The 22,940-nt window shown below is 44.3% G+C and overlaps 1 protein-coding gene across 1 annotated transcript in view; it reads right to left on the reverse strand.

Annotated features, from left to right (window-relative positions):
• Window positions 1-534: 534 nt before the first annotated feature.
• The window catches only part of LOC137502870 (gastrula zinc finger protein XlCGF8.2DB-like), a 78,775-nt gene continuing 56,369 nt past the window's right edge, over window positions 535-22,940 (reverse strand). The window contains exons 6-7 of the mRNA XM_068230028.1: window positions 9,189-9,868; window positions 535-614 (exon numbers count right to left, since the gene is read on the reverse strand). Coding sequence (XP_068086129.1) covers window positions 535-614; window positions 9,189-9,868 — 760 coding nt within the window. The remainder of the gene's footprint in view (window positions 615-9,188; window positions 9,869-22,940) is intronic.

Raw genomic sequence — 22,940 nt, forward strand, 5'->3', positions numbered from 1 at the left:
TTTCCTACTAATACACATATCACAACATTCATTTCAATTCATTAACTCCTCTGATAAATTTGACGCCAGGAAGGGCATCCAAATAAAAATATGACACGACATATTCATGTTAGCTATACCCAACCCCAGACAGAAATGGGACAAGGGTTGGACAAACAAGGATGTTGACTTTACATCCCAATAACTACTTTTATGGTTTCCGGAGACGCCGATGTGCCAGAGTTTAGTCCTACAGAAGTTCATTTTCGTGCCAGTTCCTACCAACACGAGACTGATGTGTATAAATGATAGAGTTCTAAGCAACAATCTAATGCTTCGCCATAATAAGTAGTAAAGCATAATACATACAAGGTAGATATCATGTCTCTTACGCAAACAAATCAAGTAAAATTCCTATTTAAATAAACAACAGCCTATTATATATATATATATATTTCGTATGGCATGAGGATACATTGTTACAATTTGGTTATTTACAAATATCTGCATTGCTGCAAAGCCTGAATGTCCAGTTTTGTTATCCAACTCACAGCTTCATCTCTGGCCTCGTGGATGTCCTTTATTGTCCCACTGAATCTTCGGAGTGGGCACTCTGTGACGATATGTTGAACGGCCTGTGGCACATCAGAGCAGTCGCAATAAGGCTCGCTGATAATCTTCCACTTGTGTTTCCAGAAGTTGCATCTGCCATGTTGAGTTCTGATCCAATTAAGTGATGACCAGATTTTTCTGGATAAGTTGAAACCAGGTTGCATAACTGGATCCGAAATTAGATCTAATCTGACAGGGTTTGAAGCTGCCCACCCATCGCGCCAGGCAGTGTTGGTATGAAATTCATCTTGGGCTAGCCTCTTTCCTAGTAACCAAGAAGGGTACCTGGATTTCAGCCTGAGATCTTCATGTAAGCAGTCTTGATGCATTGGTAGGAGAGGATTGTCACAGCATTTAAGCCATTCTCTCTTCAGTGCCATTTGTCTTCGGAGATGAGGAGGTGGAATACACTGACTGACAGAGCAAATGCAACACCAAGAAGGAGTGGTCAGAACTTTATGCCAATTGCAGGGTAGACTGACGTCACTGAGGTATGCTCATGATGTGAAATGCGCCGCTGTGCTGCGCACGTGGCGAACGATAAATGGGACACGGCGTTGGCGAATGGCCCAATTCGTACCGTGATTTCTCAGCCGACAGTCATTGTAGAACGTGTTGTCTTGTGCCACAGGACACGTGTATAGCTAAGAATGCCAGACCGCCGTCAACGGCGGCATTTCCAGCAGACAGACGACTTTACGAGGGGTATGGTGATCGGGCTGAGAAGGGCAGGTTGGTCGCTTCGTCAAATCGCAGCCGATACCCATAGGGATGTGTCCACGGTGCAGCGCCTGTGGCGAAGATGGTTGGCGCAGGGACATGTGGCACGTGCGAGGGGTCCAGGCGCAGCCCGAGTGACGTCAGCACGCGAGGATAGGTGCATCCGCCGCCAAGCGGTGGCAGCCCCGCACGCCACGTCAACCGCCATTCTTCAGCATGTGCAAGACAGCCTGGCTGTTCCAATATCGACCAGAACAATTTCTCGTCGATTGGTTGAAGGAGGTCTGCACTCCCGGCGTCCGCTCAGAAGACTACCATTGACTCCACAGCATAGACGTGCACGCCTGGCATGGTGCCGGGCTAGAGCGACTTGGATGAGGGAATGGCGGAACGTCGTGTTCTCCGATGAGTCACGCTTCTGTTCTGTCAGTGATAGTCACCGCAGACGAGTGTGGCGTCGGCGTGGAGAAAGGTCAAATACGGCAGTAACTGTGGAGGGCCCTACCGCTAGACAACGCGGCATCATGGTTTGGGGCGCTATTGCGTATGATTCCACGTCACCTCTAGTGCGTATTCAAGGCACGTTAAATGCCCACCGCTACGTGCAGCATGTGCTGCGGCCGGTGGCACTCCCGTACTTTCAGGGGCTGCCCAAAGCTCTGTTTCAGCAGGATAATGCCCGCCCACACACTGCTCGCATCTCCCAACAGGCTCTACGAGGTGTACAGATGCTTCCGTGGCCAGCGTACTCTCCGGATCTCTCACCAATCGAACACGTGTGGGATCTCATTGGACGCCGTTTGCAAACTCTGCCCCAGCCTCGTACGGACGACCAACTGTGGCAAATGGTTGACAGAGAATGTAGAACCATCCCTCAGGACACCATCCGCACTCTTATTGACTCTGTACCTCGACGTGTTTCTGCGTGCATCGCCGCTCGCGGTGGTCCTACATCCTACTGAGTCGATGCCGTGCGCATTGTGTAACCTGCATATCGGTTTGAAATAAACATCAATTATTCTTCCGTGCCGTCTCAGTTTTTTCCCCAACTTTCATCCCTTTCGAACCACTCCTTCTTGGTGTTGCATTTGCTCTGTCAGTCAGTGTATTTGAAAGAACTGGTAACCAATCCAAAGGTGTGGATTGGATGGTTCCTGATATACTCCCCGTTGTATCGTTTAACTGAGTGTCTATCTTCTGTGTATGGGCACTGTTAAGCCATACTGGGCAGCAGTATTCGGCTTGGAGGGTGGATGCAGATGGGCCCCAGCTTGTTCCTGTGAGTTTGTGGAGGATGTTATTGCGGGTTTTGATCTTGGCAGACGTTTTGCGTACATGTTCGCTGTAAGTCAAGGATCGATCCAAGGTAACGCCCAGATATATTGGATGAGGATTGAACTTCAGTATATGACCTCTGAATTGAACCTGAGGGATATAATTGGCTTGTCTGTTGCTCAAATGAAAGCAGCTGACCTCTGTTCTTGCTTTGTTTGGTTTCAGTCGCCAGGTTTTAAAATAATTATCAATTCTGCAGAGATCTTTAGTAAGTGTGGTTTCTGCTCCAGCAAAATCACCAGACTGGGCTGTCAAACAGATGTCGTCAGTGTATATAAACTTTCTAGCATGAGTTGAAGGTAGATCTGCTGTATATACGTTGAAGAACGATGGGGCCAGTACCGATCCCTGTGGTAATCCGTCACTCAGTTTGTAAGTTTTACTTATTTTGCCGTGTAGGTATACTTCAATCACTCTATTAGCCAACATATTATTCAGCAGGGTGGCAAGTGTCTTACAAGGGATTAACTTCAGGAATTTGAGGATCATTCCTTTTCGCCAGACTGTGTTTCCGTTGCTACACGTCCGTAGGTTTAACCTCATATTACCCTACATGTGACCCCTGGGTGTGCTGAGAGAGCAACAACATTCGCTGCTGGACCCAAAGCTCTGCTTTGTGGATATCGCAGCAATTCACAGGATTCCTCAACTCAATATGATAAAAGAAGATTAAACAGCCTATTGATTATATCACATCCAATGTTCAACCGCAGATTAAGTGCACCGGAATGAACCATGCAGCCTCTTCAACATTGGTGAGGAACGAGCCAAAACATTACGTTCAATAATTTGAATATTACTCCGGTGGTGATACATAAGTTTGTACAGATTGGGAAGTGAAAAGAAATATCTCCTGTGCATAATATCGAAGGTGCAACAACGACTCCTCTGTTAATCATCACTTGATTGCATGCCTTAATATTTCAGGTTATCTGTGACTTGGTTATTCCGTGCCAGGTGTAGTGAACTCCAGACCGCCCTACAGAAGAATGGCTCAATAAATTACACCTACATTTCATTCTTACAGATCTTGTTCGTACAATCCTCAAATTCATATCGGTGTCACTGCAATCTTCTCCAACATAGTGTGGAAATACGATCTTTAACTATGTACATAGGTACATTATCGGACATGAACTCCTGTGATATCTGCAAGACTAGATTCATACCACTATTAACTTTAGGACCGGGCGAGTTGGCCGTGCGGTTCGGAGCGCACAGCTGTGAGCTCGCATCCAGGAGATAGTGAGCTCGAACCCCACCCCACCGTCAGCAAACCTGAAGATGGTTTTCTGTGGTTTCCCATTTTCACACCAGGCATATGCAGGGGCTGAAAATTAATTAAGGCCATTGCCGCTTCCTTCACATTCCTAGACCTTTCCCGTCCCATCGTCTCCATAAGACCTATATGTGTTGGTGCGACGTAAAGCAAGTAGCAAAAAAAATTAATTTCAGGTACGAGATAGGTCCAATACTGTTACATGGTTGTTATAATCTGGAAAGGAGTTACAACTCATAATGCAAGTCTTTCAAATTATAAAAGCAACGAATGTCAGAACAATGAAAACTGTTTCTCTTCCTTGACCACATTGCACAACACTTCAAAACTTAGTCACCTACAGTGTCAGGATATATTTTCACTACTTCCCCAATTATGTTAATGTGAATATAAGAAATTTCTCTAGTCCATCTTCGTCAAAAATTTCCTGCACTCAGTAATTGTACCATTGGAAACGCAGCCAAATCTTCAGAAATTAATGAACAAATGCCTTGCATGATTTCACTGTAATGTTCTGCATAATTCAAGTCAGCGTTAACTCAGGTGCCTCATCTAGAATGTGCAAGCTGAGCTGTGTGAAGAATATGCTGTACAATTTTCTTACTAATAAATTCTTTTGTTTGACTTTACATGCCATCTCTAATTTTGGCCATCATATTTCCCCAAAAAACAAGTATTACTGATATGACTGGAATTTAACTCAGGGATTACAGAATTGCAATGGCAGCTGTATATTGAGCATTTAATCAATAAATAACTTGAGAGAGTCCACTGTAATGTTCTGTGTATTACAAGTCAGCTTTAAGCCAAGTGCCTCATCTTATAACTCTGAGGTGTTAACTTGCATCATTGTACCAGCGACCAATGCCACGTAGACAATTCAAAGCGGATGTCCTTAGTATAGTAATAAAATGGTACATAAAAATTGTACAGAAGGATAAGATGCAACTTTCGTCATTCACCAGAGGAAAATAACGTCAGATCTATATAAGTTCAAAATAAGCAGTGATCAAAATGCTTCCATTTGACGGCCGTACAGTCCTGAATTGTAATGCCAATCAGTCAAAATTGCCGTGTGCTTTGAGGCACTCATCCCTCCAACACACCACTCTCAAGATCTCTGGGTGGTAAAACACCATGTCCTGCTGCGTAAAGAAGACAGTAACCACCACACGCAAAACCACTTCCGACGGGTAGTGTTCAACTTTTAAGGTATTTTTGAGGGGACCTAAGGCGCGATGATCGTTTGGTTAATAATAATACTGACAATGTGAATGGCTTTATGTCCCACAAATTACTTTAAGTTTTCTGAGATGCCAAGGTGCCGGAATTTAATCCCGCAGGACTTCCTTGAGCCAGGAATCGAACCTGACAGGCTGCGATCAGGAATCCTGCACATTAACCGTTTTGAGTCACTCAGCTTGGCTGTTGTTTGACATAGGACCTGTTAGGAAAACATGGCACTGCATACATGAGGAAAGTGCAGTCTTTCACGTAACTTACGATTACTGGTAACACCAACGACTGTACTACCAAGAAAATGTACTTTTGTATACATCGCTATTAATTGGTCTTAGTGCAGAAAGAGTGAACAGTCGTGAATCAAGCAGAGACTTCGGACGTATATAATATTTGCACGTTGAATACAAGGGGGTAGCCTTTCTAATATAATCCTTTTTAAGATTAAGAATTCCTGAAAATAACGTTGAAACATACCACGGGCGTCATCGGTAAGGTATAAATCTGTGTCCCTCGGGAGCGTGGTCCAAAAAGAGGAAGCAACGAATTATACATTACATTCATGTACCTATTCACTAAAGTGAGCTACCAGGCGTGTTTGAACACGAGACTTGCGGGAAAATGATTTAACTCATGTAATAAAATGGTGTGTCGTTTCTGCAATGTTAGCAACTTTGGTCTTCCTAAGATTTCTAAGAAAATGTACTACCCCACTTCTTACACAAAAGTAGTTATACATGAAATTGAGAGAGCAGATATTAAATAAAATTATCCTTTACAATAAATATACTACCATATTCGTTACAACAGTGTGAGAGGGGAGGTGTTTGAATTTTTTTAACATTTTGTTTACAACAGTGTGTGGGAGCCTATTACCAAATTTGGACTGTTAGTGTGAGAAAGGTTTACCAAATCCATTAGGAGAATGCCTCAGTAGTACAGTATGAGTCAGAATTTTAATACATGCTGAACCATGCTTGTCGCATGTTTCATTATTTGGCATTTCATTATGCAAATAGCTTCCTTCAGCTTTGTCTTTCAATGTTTACATATGTCAGTCTAATGACGTCCAGTAGGGAGCAGCACACGCTACGTTTTTATCTGTGAGGTCGTTCGTTATGCTAGAGCGATAAGTTCTACTCTGTGAAGTCCTTCTGTTCTATGTGTGGCGGTTACCAACAATGGCTGCCGGTATGTTTGGTGTGACATTTTTATGCTTTAAGTATTCATTTAATGTGTTCAAGCCTGGACTTTTCCCGCTAATTGCTATTCAATTTTACCATTGATAATCACAGGTATGTGGTAGCTTTGTTTATATTTAAATGTGATGTCGAGTCATTCCCGAATGTTACAGTCGATGGCATACATCTTTCCGCTCCGTCGTACGATGTGCTTTGAATGAATGTGTTTGTGGACTTAAGGTGGTAATTGAAAAATGGTCTCTGTGGTTATGATTTGGCGCACTGCGTGCTTAAATACTGCGTGATCCTCATGATGTGCCCCTTGTCTCAACCACGGGAGGTACAATCCAGGTTGTATGAGGCGCAACATGCCATTCATGTGAATAAAGTAATGTTCAATTCTGACCGTATGTGTAATTGCACGCCGCACACAGACATGTGAGACCCGCTGGTAATGACCGTAGAGTCGTAATTTATGGTTTGTATTTGACTACGAAATCAGAACGGCCTTTCTTAATTCCCGATACCCTCACTGTGTGCGCGTGAATGTGGTATGCATGTGAGTTGGGATGTGTGGAGGAGAAAAGGATGGTATGTCGATCGACCTGTTGTATTTGACTTTCTAATTCTGCACCTTGTTTGTTTTGTTCTCAGCGCAGAGCTATATATTTTATTCTTATCCGTGGCTGATGCTCAGTTTGAGTAACCACCATGTTGGTTTCTTATTTACGCATGGACGTACCTATTGTATTCTTTGGATCTGTCTTGACTATGATTGGTCCATGGGGGCTGTGCTCAGTCTCATCTGTTGTTATTCTAATCTGCCTTTTGTTCTCCGGCACGGCTTATTGTTGTGCTGAGGCTTCTCATTGTTAGTTGCCCTTGTAATATGTAGTGCAGTGCCATGGATATGTGAATCCTGGTAAAACGGGCGACCTGGTTGAATTGTTAATTATGGAAATGAAGCTGCTGATAATGTAATAGTGATGTATTGAGGGGCAGTGAGCATTTTAAATTATGTATCTATACATTTGATGAGAATTAGCCTTGAGCTCACGCCATGTTACAACTATGTGAACATGAATAAGGTATGTCCATGTTTAATACGATTAATTTCCCTGTTTATTTTGTGTGATTTTTCTTCCCTTGATTTAAATGTTTTTTTCATATTTATTTAATAAATCCCCAGGATTAAAACATTTCTTCTTTTATTGCTAATAGATGTAGTCTTGCCCTTGTTACCTAATTACAAGGGGGTTTTCAGCTCGGGGTTATGTATGTGCCCTGTCCAGTCGACACGATCCGGGCCTCAAATTTTGTTCCCCATGAATATATCACAACGGTGTTCCTTGGATCACTGATTTATGTGGTGATAGATGGGGTAGGTGTGGTTCAATGCTTGAACAAATTGATCTTCACACTGATATCAACAGTTTGGCCACAGCACGGAATGACAAAAAAGATGTATTTAAGACCTGCATTTTCACTGAAGGTCGTATCTCATACGTACCAACAGTAAGCGTTTTCCGGTATACGTGAACAGGTGTGTTCAGAAATTACATTTCTGATTAAAATTACTTACTTTATTATTTATCAGGTGATGAATCAATGTACACGCGTGTATATAGCTTCAGGATAAATGTGCATTGTCACAAGTCCGTACAATACTACAACTCTAGGTCTAGCATTTTGACCCAATCAACAGCTTCATGCGATGTGCGGTGAATGTCCATTAGCGTTCCTTTGAAAGCTCGAATTGGGCAGTCAGCAACAATGTGGCGGATTGACTGAGAAGACACCACAATCATAATCTGCAGAGCTAGTCCAACCCCATTTGCACAACAGATAACCACATCTGCTGTGTCCAGTTCTTATACGATTGATGATTCTACAATGTCGTCTACGTTGCTTCACGTCCGTAGGATTAACCACTACACTGCCCTACACGTGTCCCACGGGTGGTGCAAGAAAGTAACAGTAATAAGATGAGACCAAACTGTCAGAAACGGCCTCTCGGTTAAAGAGTGAACAAGATGTGTGGTTCTTTTCAGAACCTGGACCATCGCTGAGCATTTATCAATTGAATATCGATGGGATTAGTCAAGCAAATGTGAGTATCCTTCCAGAATTGCACTGAAATTTGCAGTCGATGTCATCGTGCTTGAAATAAAAGTTACTACCTCATTCTTTTACGATTGTCGGCGCTTTCAAATATTGTTGAACATATGTTTTTGAATATTATACTTAAGGAATGGTGGACCTCAGCATTCATGATAGAAGAGTGAATGCCTTAATTATGTGTATACAGTTGTTTAACCATGATCTAATATCGAATCATTTTACCACAATCAGTACATTAATATCAGCACACTCCAAGTATGAGTGATTAGTTGTATTTCAAGATTACAGTACATATTCATAATATCAATTCGGACGAAATCCGTTATCTCTACCCAGGCGTGCCCTTCACTCTGCACTGAACTGAGTGATCAGGTGTCTATTTAGTGTGCACATATAACGAAATCTCCGACAGCATTCCTTGCTATGAGTTAGCACGTTTGATTTAAGGGTGAACTTTTGACAAACGTCTTACCACAATCCTCTCAACTATAGGGACGTTTGTCTACTATGAGTAAGCGCGTGGCTAGTAAGGTTGCCGCTACGACGGAAAAGTCTACCACAATCCTCACATTGGTACGGACGCTCTCCACTATGTATTACAATGTGATTTTTAAGCGTAGCCTTGTGATTAAACTTCCTACCACATTCGCTACAAACATGTGGACCATCCCGAGTACGAAGGTGTCTAGTTAGCGCGACCCCTGTTCGAAACCTCCTATTACATTGGTCACAGCAAAATGGCAGCTCTGCACTATGCGCGAGCACGTGTCTGCGCAGTGTACTCCTGTGACGAAAGCTTCTGCTGCACTCCTCACATGAGAATGGCCGCTCGCCATTGTGGACGAGGAGGTGAGCTCTTAAATTGCACTTTACACGAAATTTTTTACCACACATCCCACAGGTATATGGAAAAATACCAGCATGGATCAGGAGATGGTCCTTGAGTCTAGCTTTTTCGCTAAAGCTTTTACCGCATTCCCCACATAAGTGCGGACGTACTACACAATGCGAACGATTTGCGGTATGCGTTATCATGTGCGTATTTAAATTACCCTTTTGTCGAAAAAACTTACGACACACTTTGCAACAATACGGGCGTTCATCAGTATGGATCAACAGGTGCTTATTTAAATTACCCTTCTGTCGAAAACCCTTACAACAGACGTTACAACAAAATGGACGCTCTTCAGTATGAACGAGCACGTGTCTTTCCAACAAGGATTTCCGCGAAAACTTCTTACCACACTCGTTACAACTGTGTATGCCTTCTTCAGGTGGATTCATTGGCTGTTCCCGAGAAATCAACAGCATGTCACGTACATTATGAGCTGGCAAATCGCACATCAGATCGTTTCCTTTTTCCAATATATTGCAGCTACAATCGCCTACATCCAATGGAAGGCTAGAATAAAGGACACATTTATGAGTAAGACAGCAAGCTCAAATACAGAATCCAAAAGCAAACTCAGTGTAGATTCCAAAATTATTCCCTTAAAATTACAAGGAAACTCAGTCACAAAAATCTGAACAGCCTAACATCACCATGGGCAGAAAAATTCACAAAAAATGAGGTTGTCTTGAAAGCATACTTTCGGATATTTTACAATGTTATGATATTTACCCACAGTAAGAACTGGTACTAAAGGCACTAAGATTTATTATCTACTTGCGTATTCCACACAACAACACAGGCTTACTGAGGACACATACCCATAGAACAGGACGCACGGCTCTCTTCTTCTCTCTGTTCACTCTACAATGTTTTCAAATAGTGGCCACACACTTTACACATATTACACATCGAAACATAGATTTACATGCTGATGAAAGGTGATCCAAATTAGGTCAAATTAAAATTACTTCATTCACAAACAAACAAGGCATCCATGTCAGTGGCAAATGATAACCAAAAGTACATTATTATTATCAACCATTAATTTTTGAATTAAAAAAGAAGAAAATATCCTAAAATATAGCAGTATACAATTTACATTAATAATTTTTCTATTAAACACATCTCCGCCAGTGCTGGCAGGACCTAGTGTTTACAGAGCATTATGTCTTCTGGTATTGGCTAGAGCAATTTTGTTACTTTCATAGATCTGTCTCTGTCTTATCCTTGGCTTTGACTATATGAAAGTGACTGAGATATGAGTGATGCTAGTAATGCCAGTCCTTATGCAGCCAGTCCCTGCTACGAATGGTGTGAAAATGTTGCTCATAGTCGGTTGGTGTTCAGTGGGCTTGGCAGACTGACTGACGGACTGAACATACATATATTAAACACACAGCTCATTCTTAATAAATTCATCTTATTTACAAAATTCTACTCATAATAAATACTGCACTTAGACATAATGATATCGTACTGTACCCGGAACGCTGGTCCAGCACTAGAGTTAAGTATTTCAAACTTAAAACATGCGCTGCGAACCAACGTAGCATCTGGCAACAGAGGGAGCATGCTACGAGTGACATAGGGCAAGTGACGTAGGAGCCAGCCCTAGCTCGCTAAGACTATGTTCCATCAAACAGCAAACATTCCAAACCTTCTATCATAAATAACTCGATTAGGAATTGTACCACGAATATAATAATAACACCACAGTATACACCATTTTAGTATCTCTAATACCAACCAAGTCTCGTTCAAACCCACAACAGATTAAGGAAGATAATGAATGAAATGAAATTGCTGCAATCTCCACTACTTTGCTATAAAAGGGGAGCAAAAATTCTATACGACTAAAAACTGACTGTTGCAATTGGGTAACTTAAATTTCCTTCCTCTCCTGGTTTATTTCCTGAATTTCCTGGGTCTGTTCTTTTGTACTCCTTTCAGTGCCTTCAATTAGTTTTTAAGAGTATGAAAGTGCAATTATATTGAACCATATCGTTCATGAAAAGAGAAATTGATATTTGTGACTGTGACATAGCGTCAGAGCATCAAAGTCACAATTGGCAGGAAGCCAAGCTGAGCATTTTTGGGTGGATGAAGCCTGCAGCGATAAGGTGTGGCCCAGAGTGTGAGCGAGACGGTACAGTGGTGAAACGATGGAGATACTCAGGTTCTGTCTGGGGAATTACATTTACGAAATTACTAAAAATTAAAGCTGCAAGATTCAGGCTTGACATTTTTGGAAATCAGGCCACATCTATTCTCCTGGAAAGATGTTAGAGAAATGATAACCACAGTTACATTCCTCATAATTTACTGAATGACATGAAGTGTCTTGAGATGTTAATAAGCCATGTTTTTCATAATACAACATTTGATGATGATGCTTGTTGTTTTAAGGGGCCTAACATCGAAGGTCATCGGCCCCTAATGGAATGTGATAGACGACATGATACATGATATTCAAAATTTTTTAAATGTATCCACTGACAAGAGTTAAAAAATATGGTGATGAAAAAATGAGTATGAGATTAAAACAGCAGTGGATCTAATTCGCAATGCTTTATTTCTAATAAAATAAGAGAAAATACAGGGAGAAAAGGAATAAGGCATTGCCTGGTGGTGCATATATATATACTTCATTTACATTAGACGTTAAAATAACACATTAAAATACGCAACACAAACTAAAATGAAGTCAATAGGTTAAAAGCGCAATTGAAACAAATACACGAAGACAAAGGACATCGCTAGACACGGTAAAACAGACCACTATCCCTCATAAAGCGGATTACGAGGTCTGCTGACTGCTCATCATCTTGCAAGATAAGGGAGATGGTACCCGGAAGGTTAAGACTACGGCGAAGATCGACCAGGTCCATACACTCCGTAAGGATGTGTACCACGGTAAGATGGTCGCCGCAGGTACACACCGGAGCGGGTTCTCCTTTCAAAAGATGCGAGTGAGTTATGATACCGCGGCCGATCCGAAGATGACATAATACCACGGCTTCCCTTCGCGAAGCCCAAAGTGAAGTCCTCCATACCTTCGTTGTTCCTTTTATCGCTCTCAGCTTATTGGGAAGTGGAATGGCCTGCCACTCCATCTCCCAATGAGACATGACCAGATGTCTCAGCTGAGAGTGAATATCACTTGCTGGAACCTTGAAAGGCAACAGGGGCAGTGTAACTGCCTCCTTGGCAGCCCGATCTGCTAACTCATTTCCCTCGATGCCCATGTGGCTTGGGAGCCACAGAAACGTAATTCTGGTGCCGGCATCCGTACACCCGGCCAGCAGGTCCTGGATCCGCTGCACCAGAGGGTGCTGAGGGAAACAGGTATCAATAGACTGGAGTGAACTCAAGTAGTCAGTACACACAAGAAAGTGACGGCGTTCATTGTACAGTGCGTACTGCAAAGCTCTACAGATAGCATAGAGCTCTGCTGTGTACACACTACAGGTTTCCGGGAGAGCGAAAAGAAACCTATCATTGTCGACAACGAACGCACAGCCCACCTTCGTGTCCGTCCTTGAACCATCCGTGTAGACGACGACTGAGCCTGGATAGCGGCCAACGACTGACAGGAAGAGCCTCCGATAAATCGAAGGGTCCGTGTTCTCCTTCGGGCCAGTGTGTAGGTTCAGGATTATTTCAGGTCGCCGTACTACCCACGGAGGTACCCCACTTGGTTGTCTGACAAGGCAAGGAACCGAAGGTACGTCAAACAATCTGTAACTGCTATCTAAACGTATTCCAAACGGCTGCGTTGCTCGGGGACGAGCGGCGTACAGCAAACGCTTGCCACTGTTGAAAACGCTAGAATAGCTTGGATGAAGTGGCATCTGTCGCAAATTAGCAGCATAGGTAAGAAGCAGTTGCTGGCGCCTCAGGTGTAAAGGCGGCACACCAGACTCAGCGAGCAGGCTAGCTATGGGGCTTGTACGAAAAGCTCCCGTCGCCAACCAAACCCCGCTGTGGTGAATGCTGTTTAGCTTCGCAAGAACGCTTGGTCTTGCTGAGTAATATGATGCACTGCCGTAGTCTAGGCGAGATAAAATATGTGCCCTATAGAATCGTAGGAGCACCGCGCGGTCAGCCCCCAAGAAGTGCTGCTAAGAAACTTCATGATATTAAGCTTCTTAGCACATTGCACTTTCAACTGCCGCACATGTGGCTCCCACGATAATTTATTATCGAAAAGGATCCCAAGAAATCGGTAAGTGTCAGCTACAGGGATAGCTACATTTCCTAAATAAAGTTCAGGAGGAGGGTGAAGAAAACGTTGGCGACAAAAGTGGACAACACAGGTCTTTGTGGTGGAAAAACGAAAGCCATGTTCTAAGGTCCACTGCTCTACCCTCCTAATAGCTTGCTGTAACTGTCGCTCTGCGACTGCCATACTGCACGAGCTATAGTGCAGAGCAAAATCGTCCACATATAGGGACGGTATTACGGCTGGACCAGCAGCAGCGACAATACCGTTTATGGCAATCACGAACAAAGTGACACTAAGAACCGATCCCTGTGCGACTCCATTTTCTTGAACGTGGTATTGCGAATATGTCCTCCCTACTCGGACACAGAATAGACGGAGGGACAAAAAATTCGCAATAAATACCGGTAAGTTACCTCGGAATCTCCATTGATGCAGGACTGAAAGGATGCCATATCGCCAGGTGGTGTCGTAGGCCTTCTCCAAGTCAAAGAAGACAGCTACCAAGTGCTGTTTGCAGAGAAACGCATCCTGGATAGAGCTCTACAGGCGTACCAAGTGGATTTAGCGCTCGAAAACCACATTGGTACTCGGACAAGAGTCCTTGTTCCTCCAGACACCACACGAGTCTGCGATTTACCATCCTCTCAAATAGCTTACACAGGCAGTTTGTAAGACAAATTGGTCTGTAACTTCCTGCATACTTAGGACCTTTGTCAGGCTTGAGGACAGGAATGAATATGCCCTCTCGCCACTCAGACGGAAAATCACCCTCTATCCAGATTCGGTTGAACACACGAAGGAGATATAGTAAACTATCATCACTAAGGTGTTTCAACATCTGGTTATTGATGTTGTCCGGACCAGGAGACGTGACCTTGCAAAGCGCTAAGGAGTTCCCACTCCGTAAAGGGCACGTTGTAGTCCTCTGAAGCTTGGGTGGCAAAACATTTTTCCTGCTAGTTGCTTTACGTCGCACCGACACAGATAGGTCTTATGGCAACGATGGGATAGGAAAGGCCTAGGAGTTCGAAGGAAACGGCTGTGACCTTAATTAAGGTACAGCCCCAGCATTTGCCTGGTGTGAAAATGGGAAACCACGGAAAACCATCTTCAGGGCTGCCGATAGTGGGGCTTGAACCCACGATCTCCCGGATGCAAGCTCACAGCCGCGCGCCTCTAGGTGGCAAAACTAAGGTGCCGACGTTCTGCCTCCCGCTTCAGAGGGAGGAAATCAGGATAGTAATTCCCGGAGCCAGAGACATCCGCGAAATGACTCCCGAGATGGTTAGCAATCGCGAGGGGATCAGTGGCGACACTGCCTGCAATGGAAATTCCCGGTACAGCAGAAGATCCTTGAATACCCGAAATTCGTCGCGAAGTTTCGTCCACACTTGAGATGATGGAGTATGTGACGTCATGGACGACACATATCTCTCCCATGAAGCCTTCTTACATTGTCGAATAAGAACTCGCGCCTTAACGCGGAGTTTCTTAAATGTTACCAAGTTGGCCACAGTAGGCTGTCGACGGTAACGTTTATGAGCACGGCGGCGTTCTTTGATGGCTGCTGCTACTTCATCGTTCCACCAAGGAACGAGTTTTCGATGAGGAGTCCCCGGAAACAATGGAATGGACTCCTCAGCAGCAGCAAGAATAACTTGGGTGACGTAAGTTATTTCCTCGCCGACGCTCCGCCTGATATCGTCATTAAAGACAGCTAGTGATGTGTACTTTGGCCAATCAGCATGTTTAAGTATCCATCGAGGGGGAGCCTCGATGGATTTATGTTTCAACAAAGTAAGGATGATGGGAAAATGGTCACTGTCAGAGATCATCGTGTGTATGCCACCGAAACAGTGGAACCAACGTTCGGCTGCATAGATTTATGTCTATGCGAGAATATGTGCCGTAACGCACACTAAAGTGAGTTGGTTCCCCCGTGTTCAAAATACATAAATCCAGCTCTGTTACTAATGTTTCCAGCTCTCTCCCCCTGGGGCAAGGCGTCTCAGAGCCCCATATGGGATGATGGGCGTTAAAATCGCCCAATAAGAGGAAGGGAGGTGGAAACTGATCTATAAGATCAGTGACATCAGTTATGTAAAGAGCTTGACCTGGTGGAAAATAAACATTACACACTGTTGTTATGACAGGCAGCGGAACGCGAACAGCTACAGCCTCGAGGGGAGTTCTTAATGGAACCTATTCGCTGTAGGTATCAGAACGTACAAAACTGCCAACACCACCGGAAGCCCGGTGTGCATAGTACCGTTCTGTCGAGTATAGTCTGAAATTTCTCAAGACAGTATGATGATCAGGTCTGAAGTTGGTCCCCTGAATACAGACTATACTCTCTGCGTGCTCACTAATGAGCTGACGTAACTCAGCAAGATGCCTGTCATAACCGTTACAATTCCGCTGTAACAGTGCCATAGTGTGGACTATAAAAGGAGTGTTAGGTTATGAGCGACAAAATGCTCGTAAGCCTAAACACTATCTACTTCTACATCCGTACATGTAGAGGACAATCAAAAGATGGCAGGGGTGCCGCCCAGAACTTCGACGCTTGTCGGGGGCGAGTAGTTCCCCTACGAGGAGAGCGAGCAGGTTTGAGAGCAGGAGTGCCTCCTGGCGCAGATTCATACCCCCCAGATGGGGGGCATGACTTCTCCTTCACAGGGGAAGGCCGAGAGCGCTCAGCACAGGCGCTCTTCTTCCCCTTCTTTTTTTTCGAGTTTAGACGGGCTGGGAAATGATTTCCCAGCCCTGGTCGACGATGCCACCTCCGCCGGCTGGGGCACGACTTTCGTTGACCTCCTAGGGGGGGACAGCAACAGTCGCCTTGGGCGCAGCGGTCTGGACAGGTGTTGCGGTTGTAAATGACGAACCTGGAAGACTCTGAGCTATCAAGCTATAGTCAAATGTACGGGCAGGTGTATTCGTAGAATTAAACTTACGGTGCCCTTCCTGGTAGTAGGAAAGACCAGCCAGGGTCTTGATCTCCTGGATCATCTTCTCACTCAGGTATGTCGGACAATTCCGATCCCGAGGAGAATGAAAACCGGAGCAGTTAGTGCACTTGTATGGATTTGTGCACTCCTCCGCGCCGTGAGCTACTCGTCCACATGTACCACATACAGCCTGATTCGAACAGCGAGATACCATATGTCCGAATCGCTGGCATTGATAGCATCGCATAGGAGACGGGATATACGGCCTCACATCGCAACGATAAGTTGTTACCTTGACTTCCTCTGGTAACACTGACAACTTGAAAGAGACAATGAAGGTACCAGTGGCAACGTCTTCACCGTTGACCATGCGCGTAATGCGCCGGACGTGTGTCACGCCACGGTTCTTCATGTCTTCCATCAACTCGTCGTCAGTGTTCAAAATAAGGTCGCGGTGAAAGATGACTCCGCGAACCAGGTTCAAGGACTTATGCTCCTCCACTTTGACGGGGATTTCGCCAAAGTGCTCGCACTTAAGCAACTGATCAGCTTGCAGTGCTGTACGAGTCTTTAGAAGCAAACTACCGTTGCGCATTTTTTTAAGCTCCTCCAGTTCGCCGTAAACGCCTTCGATGTGCCTACTAAAAAGGATCGACTTCACCAGCTTAAAATCGTGCGCATCGGTTCTGGTAGCGACCAGAAATCTAGGGAAGCTGGATCCCATTCCTTCACGCTGCGCATGTTCCTAGGGAGTTGAACCTCTCAGGGAAGCAAAAGTTAAAGACTTAGGTGCGGGACCACCTTGAGAGAGCCGACTTCGTTTGGAAGGCATGCCCGATAGCTTCCTCCCCGAATGCCACCCACTCCGAACCAAGCAGCCAAGGCAATACCCACCTGGTCGTAGCAGGTACTGCCCGGAGTCCGATGTTGGACGATGCCTAATACGGGATGACCGAGGCAATGAGCACTAGGACTCCCTTCCTCCAGTCACCCGCAATAGCATGTACCCCATAGCGTGTACAGAGCACTAAATATAGAGAAAAACTAAAAAATAATTAATAATAATATGTCCTTCTGGCATTCGGCTATACGGGGACCTGTGTTGTCAGGCGGATACTACTGCCAAGGTACATGGCGCTCCCACCACACAATGGTCCTGGGTGGACAGTTGCGGGCTTTTGGGCGTAATCGCACACGTAAGAGGCCCATCTCCGGGCAGCACGCACATCAAAATTTTGAAATGGTCTACATCTGACCCTCGGAAAAATAATAAAAAATAAAGAGGGGGCCATGGCCACAAGACCCTTCAAGTCGCCTTCTACGATAGGCAGGGATTACCTGTGAATGTACTCAACCCCTCCCATCCACAGGAGGTCCAACACATTATACCAAACCGCAATCCATCTCCGCGCCTAGGTCACCCCTTTTAGTCGACTCATACGACAGGCAGGGGGTACCGCGTGTGTATTCTACATGTGCGTCCCCCACCCGCAGGGGGTAGTGTGTTTGGTCCGCGAGAGGTATTTTATTTCCCTCAAGTCCGCCGGCAAGCCGGTTAGGACTCCCCTATCCGCCACCTGGGACGCGCCACGTGGTAGTATCACCTCTCCGCCTGCTACGCCTTCGTAGCAGGTTCGTTAAATACAACATTTGGGCGGAAACGATGGGAACATAGCTACTCACTTCACTTTGATCTGAAGTGTGTAACTTTGTAAAGCTCAGGGCTTGGTGTCACCTACTGTTTCTTATAAACAGTGAGAGACGTGAAGAGACACAGCATTCCATTCTAACATTTTCTCCAGCGCGGTAGTGAGTATGTCGGTCCGGCTGATGACTGCGCTGTGAACTTGCCACTGAACGAATACTTCATCATAGAAGCTGTATAGGCAAAAGTGTGCAATTCAAGATAGGATTATAGCTAGAACCTGAACTAGAACGTGAAGATTTACAGACTTCTAACTATGTATTATGTGTGGTTGAGTACAGGTCGTTAACCATGTACATTTCAGCTAGCTAGGCCATAACCTTTGCCTAAACGTAAAGTCAAACTTCTAGCAAGCATTCGTGTACAATTGAGCACGAGGCATTGACCAAGTACATTTTGGCTAGCTAGGCGATAATCACTGAATAAACACAAAGTTAAATTTATAACACGAGAGAGACCGGGCGAGTTGGTCGTGCGCGTAGAGGCGCGCGGCTGTGAAATTGCATCCGGGAGATAGTAGGTTCGATCCCACTATCGGCAGCCCTGAAAATGGTTTTCCGTGGTTTCCCATTTTCACACCAGGCAAATGCTGGGGCTGTACCTTAATTAAGGCCACGGCCGCTTCCTTCCAACTCCTAGGCCTTTCCTATCCCATCGTCGCCATAAGACCTATCTGTGTCGGTGCGACGTAAAGCAAATAGCAAAAAAAAAATAATAATAATAATAATAACACGAGTTCACATAGGATTAGCTTTAGGAATTCAATAAGTACATTTGGCTTCATAAGAACGCAGATTTATGCCCTAATGTAAATATGAGAGTAGGAGAATTTGGAGTGCATCGCAGACAACTGAATACATGTTTGATTGCAGTTAGTACCGTGGAAAATACAACAGATGTCAATAGCACAAGACCTTCCAACATTTAATCCCAAGAAGACAGCATCACGATGAAGCCATTCCAGGAGCTGAGTCCAGAACTGTCAACCCAGGATGACGACAGCCTGATGATGGGCTAAATACAACTACAGAGTCTGCGGTGGATGGATCATGAGGTCTACTATAATAATATAAGCTGAATAGGTTTATTTTGGCATGAGTTAGGGACACGGATTTTTGCAGATATTTTATTTTCAATTTCATTTTAATCTTTATTTAAGCCCTTTTGGCAATCAAATGTAAATACCAGGACTAATGCATGTGTAGCCAGTATTTTAGCTTTCTTTATTATGGGTAACAAGGGAGATAGGTAAAATCTGTCATGTAAATGTTTTATTTTATTCCTTTGTGTGTGATAACGTAGTTAGTTGTAAAACCAGAGTCTTTGAAACATAAGGATCCACTGCCTTATAGTGTTGAGAGGGAACTCATTTTGATTTACTAACCTAGTTAAAGTCAGGATTTGCATGTTTATCTGTGTGCATGAATTTCACAGGAAGGGGCAAAGCAGTGGAGTACATCAACGTTGAAACAATCAGGGTTAATGAATTTTGCAGGCGGGGTATTTTTACAATTGTGCACTCGATTTGAATCAGGGACAATGAGATACAATGGACAGATGATACTCCATAGATTTTGATTGAGAGATGATATATGGAAGAGTTTGCAGAGGATGAAATTGACCTGATATGAGGTCAGACACGCATGCCTTCAAGTAAATCAGAATACAATGATCTCCGTATGTATTATGAACAGGCCCAGGGAGCTGAAGGAATGCCCACCGTGAGAGAAGCGGAATGTTAGGGTTCTCGTCCACTGGAAGTGAAAACCTGCGAAAAGCTGCGATGACGAACTCGCACGAACATGCACAAAAACGGCCGAACGATCCAAACTGCTGAATTCAAGTGAGACTGCCTCCATTGGAGCCAGCATTGTTCGTCAGTGAATGTACGAATACCTGCGAACTGCAAACCATCCAGATTGATTTGGATTCTTTGGTCGATGAAGTGCGTTTTATCGTCAATGCTGCTGCTGCTGATGATGAAGATGATGCTTGTTGTTTAAAGGGGCCTCTCATCTAGGTCATCGGCTCCTAATGGTATGAAATGTAATTACAATTTAAAAGTTAAAAACCACCCACTCACCAGAATTTACAATGTGATGAAGAATGAATGGATGGATATGAATTTAAGACAATCAGTGGATCCGACCCAGAAACTATCATAAATAATAGTATTACTGACCAAGGGACTGCTTCTAAAGAACAATCCTGAATTGAGGACGCTTGCTGTCAGAAGGGGACCAAAATCTAGGTCAACGGAACCTCTTAATGGTACTTATCGCTAGTAAAGTAGAACCATGGTATTTGTCATGTTGCGTAGCATAGACTCATGGTATTCCACACATTGAGGTATGAATCACAAGTATTGTACGTCGTACAGGTAATGCAGGCCTATGGCGTTTCTCACATAATGGTGCCACACAAAGGCAACCAAACCCATGGTGTTCCTCAGCTAGGTGTACTAATCAGAAGCACCGGTATTCCTGTGGAGTTCCTCATTTAGTGCAGACCCACAGTGTCACACATACAGTGGTACTAATCACTGGCAATGCCCAGACCCATGGTGTTTCTTGCAACAGTATTAATCACAGGTACTGGAAAACCCACAGTGAACCAATCTTTGCTGCTACTAATCACAAACCTATTGCGTACCTAACATAGTGGTATACTACTCACAAGTAAAGGTGACCCATGGTGTTCCCGGCGTGATGGTACTAATCACAAGTAGTTCCATGATTCTAATATAATAACCCCTTGGTCGCCCCTTTTAGTCACCTCTTACAACAGGCAGGGAATACAGTGAGTGTATTATTTGTCTGCGTCCCCCACCACAGGGTGCAGACAGAAAGAAAAAGAAGAAGAAAAAGAAGGGATCCATCACTTCAAAAAATGAAGTAACAGATGAAGAAAGGCAAAGACCATGAAGGGTGTGAAAAGGAAAGACTCGAATGCTCTAATACCAAGGGAGGTTGGACAGCATAGATGAAAGTGAGAAGCCTGGTACATGTAAGTGGAAGCATTGTCAGGACTCAACTAAGGGCCCCGCGGTCACCAAACTACGCTCTGAAGGTGAGATCCCCTGGGGCCCCTTTTAGTTGCCTCTAATGACAAGCAGGGGTACCGTGTGTGTACTCTTCGTCCCTCACCCACAGGGGGTCATCAATGCTGAAAAGCTGATACTTTTGGTACAAGAAGGGAAGTATTTGTGGGACCAGCGAGAGAATAATTACCACACACGCAATGTGTAGAAGTTGTTATGGAGTGAGGTGGCAAGAGAAATGGGTGCTCCAGGTAAATTTAATTTTTGTAGGTTACTGTAGTCACGACCTAGTTCGTGAACCATGAGCAATGGCTGAGTGGCCTAGTAAGTAGTCCCGAGAGTCAGGATACCAGTTGCTATGGAATGGGAGTGGGCATCTCGGACATATTCTGAGTCATAGCTCTCGTTGTGCTCAGGCGGCTAAGACTATACAATCCACCGGTGGTCCATAACCCGTTAGAGGAAAGATCCTCACTTAGACTATGTGCAAGTAGGGTAGCATCCTGCTTCATGAATTTACCGAGCTCAGAACATTTTAAGCAAGCCTCGGACCTATGGGAGTAACGGAGTCCCACTCTCATATGACAGGCGAGGGACTCCTTGGAAACAACTTGGCGAACAAAATGGAATTCAATGGGGAGCTATCAACATTAATGGGACTTATGGAAGAAAGAAAGTAGAACTGGTGGAGTCAGCAAAGAGGATGCATCTGGATGTGCTAGGAGTAAGTGATATTCGGGTAAGGGGATATAACGAGGAAGAGATAGGAGATTATAAAGTGTACTTGACGGGTGTTAGAAAGGGAAGGGCAGAGTCTGGGATAGGGCTCTTCATCAGGAACACCATTGCACGCAACATAGTTTCTGTTAGGCACATAAATGAGCAAATGATGTGGGTAGATTTGTCAGTTGGAGGAATTACGACTAGAATTGTCTCCGTGTATTCACCATGTGAGGGTGCAGGTGAGGATGAAGTTCACAAGTTTTATGAAACATTGAGTGGCGTCGTGGTCAGGGTCAATAGCAAGGATAGAAAAGTGCTAATGGGCAATATCAATGCAAGTGTTGGGAATAGAACTGAAGGTTACTAAAGGGTGATTGGTAAACGTGGGGAAGATGTGAAAGCTAATGGGAATGGGAAGCGTTTGCTGGACTGCTGTGCTAGTATCGGTTTAGCAGTTACGAATACATTCTTCAAGCGTATTCACCACTACAGCTAGCAGGCTAGGGGTACCATATCCATAATAGACTATATCTTAACTGACTTCGAATTCAGGAAATCTGTTAGGAATGTATGAGTTTTCCAGGGATTTTTTGATGACACAGACCACTATCTGATCTGTAGTGAACTAAGTATCTCTAGGCCTAGGGTAGAGAAAGTGAAATCTGTCTGCAAACAAATAACGGTAGAAAATCTCCAGGACGAGGAAATTAGACAGAAGTACATGGATATGATTAGTGAGAAGTTCCAAATAGTAGACAGTAAGCAGGTTCAGGATATAGAAAGTGAATGGTTGGCAGACAGGGATTTGTACGTAGATGAAAGAAACAGAGCGAAACAAGTAGTTGTTGAATCCAAAAAGAAGTCGTGGGAAGATTTTAGTAATAACCTGGAAAGGCTACATCAGGCAGCAGGGAAACCTTTCTGGACAGTAATCAAGA

The sequence above is a fragment of the Anabrus simplex genome, chromosome 13 (genome assembly GCF_040414725.1).
Source record: "Anabrus simplex isolate iqAnaSimp1 chromosome 13, ASM4041472v1, whole genome shotgun sequence".
Taxonomy (NCBI): domain Eukaryota; kingdom Metazoa; phylum Arthropoda; class Insecta; order Orthoptera; family Tettigoniidae; genus Anabrus; species Anabrus simplex.